Raw genomic sequence first — 7,773 nt, forward strand, 5'->3', positions numbered from 1 at the left:
TGCTACTGGACAAACACAAAACGAAACAAATTTGGCTTCGCACTCGACTTCCTCACACGCTACGCACAAGCAGGACACAAGTTCCTTGACCACATTGTGATGAAACGTGGATTTACCACCATACGTCTGAATCCAAGCAACAATCACTGCAATGGCACCACACACAGTCCCCAAAAGCCAAGAAATTCAAAATTGCAATTTCAGCAAAGAAATTCATGGCTTCTGGGACAGAAAAGGCATTCTTCTGATTGACTTCATGCATCCCGGCACCTCAATTAATGCTGCTGCATATTGTCAAACCTTGCAATGCCTTCGACGGACCATTCAGTACAAATGCAAGGTAATGTTGACAAGAGGTGTCTGCCTGGTTCATAACAATACTCAGGCTCCACAAGGTACTTACTTCTCAAAGGATTCAAGTGGGAAGTTTAGGACCATCTGCCATACAGCCTGGACGTTGCACCCAGCGACTTCCACTTGTTTCTTAACCTTAAGAAACATCTTGATGGTCAACACTTCCAGGACGATGAAGAGATGAAAGTAGTAAAATGTGGTTTCAGCAGCAGGTGGCAGAATTCTATGACTGCGGAGTACAGAAGCTAGTACCTAGACTTAACAAGTGTTTGGACAATGCCGGAAATTATTTGGAGAAATAACTCATGTAACACTAAATAATCTGTAGTGGATGTGGTGTCAAATACATTTTTTTTTTTTTGAATGAATAGTAGCCGATGTAACCTTTCTTTCCGGACATGCCTCATACTATAAATATGATCCTCTTGTGTCAGCTGAAGTAGAAATAAGTTTTTTCAGTACAAGGATTTGTTGACTGACAATAGGTAATCATTTTTATTTGAAAATTTACAGAAAGTACTCATTGTACAGTGCATCTCAGGGCTCATAAAGTGAACTAAAAATAATGGTACTAATCTGAAATTTCCCCGACAGATTTCTTCATTTTTACAGAAGAAACTACTTACGGTAATAAGTTCCTGTAGTATTGTCTAACATCTGGAAGGTGTTTTGTGTGATGTGGGAATGTTTCATAGCGGAAATTCATGTTCTCTGTTGGAAATTAATTCTCCGACGGAGAATAGCCTCTGGCGCGTACACCTTCGTACATCATCATGTGTCGTGATTGTGTTTTGTTCATGTTCATTGGGTATCCAGTGTTTCAAACTGTCTGTGTTTGCAACGAAAGTTAGACACATGACATGTCGTGGATGTGTGGTGAAATTCCGGTAAGTTTTCCGTAACCTGGAAACTGATTTCTTCAAATTTAAAAGTTTGGGGCTCATTTGGGGGCAGGTGACTCTGGCTAATTTCTAACATGCCTTTAACAGGGAGACTATATAGAAAGCCGGGTAGCTGGAGTGGAGCAGAGGCAGGGCCGCGGCAGTGGTAGGTCAATTACACCAGGGGCGGAGCCCAGAATCGTTGGGAAATTTAGACTAAAAAATTTCAAACTAAAATAAGTTTTTAGTTTAAATTTCCCACCGATTCTGGGACAGATAGCCCCCAAAAACCATTCACGGATAGCACCACGAAACATTACAATTTTCTTCGTAAAACAATGCAAAAAAGTATTTTTTTAAAAAAAATTGGATCAGATGAGCTTTGTTCACGGGTATTTCTTGGGTTCCGAAGGTTGAAACACTGCATAACGACTGAAAATCGACAAAACACAAGCACGAAGTGCGATTATGTAGGAAGGTGTACACGCCATATTTGTGTCTCAGGCAAGCGAAAAGACTACGAGAAAGAAGTACTCTTAGTACATAAAAATCCTACTCCTAGTGATAATAAATTTACTGATACAAAATCCAGAACAAAATATCAATGTTGCCTCTACAGAAAAAACAAATAAATAAAATACAGATCCTACCTTGTGTACTTACTCCTGTAGAAACCTTTCATCTTATCATTTAATTCGCCAGTGAATTTAATGCACAAAGTGCCGCTCCCCTTCTCCAGTGGTTGCGCGAAGGAGAACGTAGCAGTCTCATCTTCTACAGACACTGCTACATTGGCAGGCTTCAATTTTCCAGCTACTGAAGATTCATATTCCACTTCCTTAATTTGCAAATCCAATGAATTCAATACAATCTTGTCAACTGGTTTCTGCACCTGTCGTAGGAAAACATTAAAGCTACAACAACTGTATCTATTATTTCTCTTATAGTCTATGATAATTACAAGCATAAAAACACAGTTTCTCGTTGTGATGTTTCAGGAGAACACACGCTCCCTTCATCAGATATTTATTTAGGAACGACTGTAGATGACCGAACCCCTCTCCGATTTTCTTCATATTTGGCATACTCACTAATTGAGGCCTCCTAATCACGAATCTGAAGTTAAAAGTTGTCGGAAACTTCTAGAAATTGCAAAATAAGCACAAAAAAAACACGTTAGTTTTCGGAATGGAAACCGTCGATCCCGAAATTTTTTGTTTCACAAGGAAATATATATATTCCTGATACAACCACGACACCAAATTTTAACTATGTTTGCCTAACCGAACCGAACGTCAATGGTTCGTGGGGCTAGCCTCAATGGATCGCAATTATTTTGCAATATCTAGACTTTTCCGACAAACTTTAACTTCAGATTCGTCATTAGCAGGTCTCAATTAGTAAGTATGTCAAATATGAAGAAAATCTGAGAGGGGTCCAGTCATCTTAAGTCATACCTTTATTTATAGTTTGACTAAAGTTACAGTTATAACAATGGTTAAAAAAATTTCGTCAAAAAATAATCAGTTATTCAATGGATGTTGTCAATGTTATCATAATTCATGATATGTGCGACTCACTCACTTTATATATAAATTTGTATTTTCAATAAATTAAAAATACAAAACTTTGTTATTTACGTGAAATGAGTATCTTATTTTGTGCAACGATGTTTCGGAAAAAACTGTTTTCTTCTTCAGGTTCCTTTCTCGGCTATCCGAAATATACCATAGCCTCGTCAAATCGTGTCATTCGTCAGGAAAAAGAAACTGGCAGGCTGCATGGAAATAGTGTAAGAAGAAGGCATCCTTTCTTTTTTAAAGTTTTAGTTGTACATAGGACTTTTAGTGCCAAGGTTTTATAGTGATAGTTTTAACTATGATAGAGAACATGGGGGTAACAACGGTTTTAGAAGTGTTTTCCAAATTTGTACAGTTTCCTTTTTCCTGACGAATGACATGATTTGACGAGGCTAAGGTATATTTCGGATAGCCGAGAAAAGAACCTGAAGAAGGAAACAGTTGTTTCCGAAACGTCGTTGCACAAAATAGATACCCATCTCACGTAAGTAACACAGATTTGTATTTTTAATTTATTGAAAATACAAATTAATATGTCAATGTTATAGGCCTATTGTTGTAAAATAGCAACTTAACTGAGAAAACAAGCAGTCAGTTGATTTGGTATATTTTACTTCACTTTTCTGCCACTTTGGACTAATCGTGAAGATGAGGATGATACGATGAAATTGATGAAGGGACACTCGCAAAGAACACCATTTATTACCATCCGAATGTGGAAGCTCTAGTGTCGTAGCATGTGCTAACCACTCTGCAACAGAGACTGGCCACTATGTACTCCATCAGGTACCGAATCCACGATTTCTTGAATACAAGGCTATAGCGTTACCACAAATGTATCGGGGAGGCCCTACTTTCGCTGTGTCCATAATATGCTGTAGAAGGCCATCTCTTACATTTTGAGTGTGTCTTCATCAATTTCATCCAACCATCCTTCCCAGTCATAGCAATTAGCCAAAAGATCCTTCTTGCACCACTGTATGCAACATATAATATTGTAAATAGCACATTTCAGGGGAAGAAAAATACAGGGAACACGGTCGCCTAAATTTTTAAATTCAGTTCTAAAAAATATATTTATATTGTTAATATTTTGAGTTCGCTTATGGAAATTTCGGTGACAGTATGGCTCCAACTGTTTTATGATTTATTTCAAATTTTCCTAGAATGAAGACTACTTATTGTAGAAATTTGGCAACCATTGCCACATGAAATTTGAACCATACATAAAGTAATGAGCACTGTTCGGATTTAAAAAAAAAAAGTTATTTATGTTGAAATAAACAACTTAAAAATTACCTTACGTAAGCATGCGAACTTTCCGTGGACAATGTATTTTCCGTTGACAAGCGACTGCATGTATCGTAGACTGGTGGGAATTAATGTAGAAGTTAATTGGACCCTTAGTATTTTAATGCTAAGAGAACCAAACCTGGCTGGCCTAACCTAACTACGAAAGCATATATTGAACAAAATCATAAGTAATCACTAAAACTCCGCAGTATGTGTTAACTGAAGTGGAACCATGTTAAAATTGCATTCGTAGATTGATGAAATTGCAATGAAACAAAAGGAACTTGGGTCGAAATTTCCACTGCCCTTTTCTTTTTTTTCAATTACGAGTGCAGTGTGTATTTTCTGTATCACGTGTATCATTAAATCAGAATAATAAACGTGTCATAATAATTTTAAAATCTGCGATACAGTAGTCAGCCATATATTTGAATGTATTGCAGTGTTATTCATGCTGTTACCGGCAAAGTCTTCAACCGTATTTGTTCCCCCCCCCCAAAAAAAAAAGACTCCTAAATTATTTTACAGTTTTTTGGTATCCTCGACCCTCAGTAACCCTCAAATTATATATTTTTTTTCAATGTTTGTCAAGATTATGTTCCTTATGAATAATTTCCACTGTTCATAGCTTGCAGAGCTGTGTTATTGTGAAATAAAGTACCTTAGCATGACACAGAACAACCCAAAGGCTTCACGCAAGTGAATATAGCACCCAACACGATATTCCACAACACTACACTTCTCTGCCCCTGGCACATTTCTTGATAAAAGTGATGACATTTTGCAAAATTTGTCTTCACATCATCATACAGGCCGACAGAAACCAGTATTATGGAATATATAGTTCACTGAATTATGAAGATGACAGAGTGAGTGGTGATAAGTTTTGTGGGTACCAGTTAGATATAGTGAAAACACATTTAACTTGTTTATTTCCGAATTATTTACATTTGTACTTAACTTATATGCATAGCGGAACATTTTTCGACTTGGGATTATGTTTTTTTTCACTGAAAAAAGCGCAATTTTTCACATTACAAGTATTTATTGGTCGTTGGTATTTCACATTCGTTACACACAATATGGCAGGCAAATCTTGACTCACGTTGTCTATCGTCAGCTGATATGCAGTGTTTCCAAACTTATGAACCGAAAAATGCCGCACAAACTATTCACAAAAAGTTTTTAAGCGAAAATTGATCCACAAACCATTCACGGAAGGTTAGGTTAGGCAAACAGAAAATTAAATTGGAAAAAAAAAATGCTCACATGTCAGCTTGTAAAACTACCGCGTAGTTGCTACATTGACAGGGGGTTACATATTCGAATGCACAGAACATTTGATTCACGTAGTCGACGGTAATGGTGGCACAAGCTATCGTGCAACGGAGATACATTAATGTCGAAAACGACATTATTTACCGGCTGAATAAGTTGCACAAATGGAAAAAACACTATTCCTAGCTTCCAAAAGTCCACAGGAACTCAATTCCCTAAGTATTTTCCCATCATTTCTCCTGCAAATTTGAAGAAATGTGTTTTCACTATATCTAAATGTTACCAGAAATTATGCAAAGGTGACACATCATAAACACTACAGCTAGAATTAACCGCCTGATTTTAAAGCTTCTTCTTGAATGAAGAGTGTAAAGGTTAATAAAATATTTTTTATTAGTTTCTTAAATTTCTATAATTGTTTCCAGAATTCTTTAACACTTCCTAATTAATACTTCTATAAAGCTTGTGATAATTACTCAACATTTAGAACCAAAGAAATTATACTGCTAAGAGCAGGAAACCTGGCCCACCTAATCAACTCACATGGATGGAAGGGGTGGGGGATCACTCTGTCACTCTGCACAAATATAAAGTGTGGGGTAAATATTACTTATATTGCGAACTAATTTTCTCTCCTTCCCTGGACATTGATAAGTTTGAGATAACCACTGATCACTACAAAAAAAAATTGTGATTAACAAACTGCATAAAAAAAGACAGCAGACAAATTATTCTATTATCATGTACTGCAAGGTAAAATGACAATGGAATCTACCAAAACCTTTGCCATTTCATGTCTGCACAGTAGGGCTTATTGCAAAGACAAGAAAAAAACATAAATCAACATGCAACTAATTTAGCTGAAACTTGTGCAAAAAATTTTGAATAGCACTTAGATCTTGCTACTGCATTGCAAATTTCGTAAAATCATGTTTGGTAGCTATAAATATGATGGTAATCAAAATTTGTTCTGCTCTATTGAGTTGTGGGAAGTAGAAACTGGGAAGTATCATGGTGAAATTACTGCAAAAGATGTCAAGATTATAATGTGTGAATCAAAAATTGGTTAAATAAATAAAACGGTGGCGGTAAGTGAAGGATAACGTTTTTGCAATAAATATTTTACCAAAATTCAAAGATAAAAAATCATCTGATGAAGAAATTTTGTGAGGTAAAAAAATCTGGTGTGGACATTACTTGTCAAAATGTCTTAAATAAGCTTAAATACCGTCTGCAATATCATTATACAATCTTTTATCTTAAAAAAGTATGATGGGTAGAATACTTGATGAATAAAAACATTCGGTAAAACTCTCGTCTTCAATTACCATATTGTATTCGTATTTGCTCAAGTTCAAGGTCACTTTACGAAAAAGTATAACTACGTGCTTATTAAAATTGTTATTTCGCTACATACCTCTAACTTTATTGTTTCTTCCCCGTCAAAGGCGAAAGTTTTAAGATTAGGTTGTAACACCAGGTCATAGTGTCGTGGAACAACAGTTTTTGGTAATCTCTCAAAGGGTTTTGCACCAGGCATATTCACTGTATGGATTCTCCTACACAAGCAATCAGTGCCTCTTCTAGATTCTTGCCTGTAACACACCACACAAGAATTGAAAGTTATCTTTCGATGCGATAAATTATTCACTGAACACCACCAGGTGTGCCACTTGGAAAAAACACGCCGAGATAGGTTGCTATGGTCCCTAACTTCCACTGTTACACTGACACGTATATCAGCGCACACAACACTGGCGAGCCTACTTTCCTGATGCTGCACAAAATAACGGTATCGTAATAATCCGTGCCTAAGAACCGGTTTAGCAGCCTTTATTCGTGCACTGAAATGGCTCGATAATCGTAGGGACATAAATTGTGTCCGTTTTTTAACAGTGGCACAATGTTTATCGAGAGTGAAAGTCTTTTCTATTTCTGTCCTTTCCACATTTGAGAAGAACAGATTACGTACGGTACGACAATACGGTATGTAGAGTACACAACCACGTACACAACACGCTAACCATACTACACCACACAACTCGTGAGTAGCTGTGGCGAATCAAGAATGACTTTCTTCGGCTTTTTTTTGATACCGGTATGAGCGCCATAGATGTATCTGCCATCTAGTATCATTATTGTAAACTTGGTGAACGTAAAGGCGACGCTAGGTAGGTTGGGTCGGGGGGGAAATGTATACTGGAAAAACTGGTACAGTAACGTCAAGGTCAAATAGCATTATTCCCGTTAAGATTCTTTTCGCGGAACATGCGAACAACTTCGTATAATTCCAGATTATAACTGATTAGACATTATTACTTAATTAAAATTTCCTTGATTTACAAATGTACAAGAAAAATAAAGACGTGGAAAGATTTTTTTTTTTT

At 36.6% G+C, this 7,773-nt stretch overlaps 1 protein-coding gene across 2 annotated transcripts in view; it reads right to left on the reverse strand.

The window, feature by feature from the left end:
* The window catches only part of Psa (puromycin-sensitive aminopeptidase), a 208,557-nt gene extending 201,079 nt beyond the window's left edge, over nucleotides 1–7,478 (reverse strand). Inside the window, exons 1-2 of one of the 2 annotated variants that reach the window (XM_083144000.1) lie at nucleotides 6,804–7,478; nucleotides 1,886–2,127 (exon numbers count right to left, since the gene is read on the reverse strand). In XM_083144000.1, coding sequence (XP_083000126.1) covers nucleotides 1,886–2,127; nucleotides 6,804–7,259 — 698 coding nt within the window. In that variant the 5' untranslated portion in view covers nucleotides 7,260–7,478. The remainder of the gene's footprint in view (nucleotides 1–1,885; nucleotides 2,128–6,803) is intronic. The other variant, XM_083143999.1, reaches the window with a different exon arrangement.
* Between the last annotated feature and the right edge of the window lie 295 nt (nucleotides 7,479–7,773).

The sequence above is a fragment of the Lepisma saccharinum genome, chromosome 22 (genome assembly GCF_977018435.1).
Source record: "Lepisma saccharinum chromosome 22, izLepSacc3.1, whole genome shotgun sequence".
NCBI classification, from domain to species: domain Eukaryota; kingdom Metazoa; phylum Arthropoda; class Insecta; order Zygentoma; family Lepismatidae; genus Lepisma; species Lepisma saccharinum.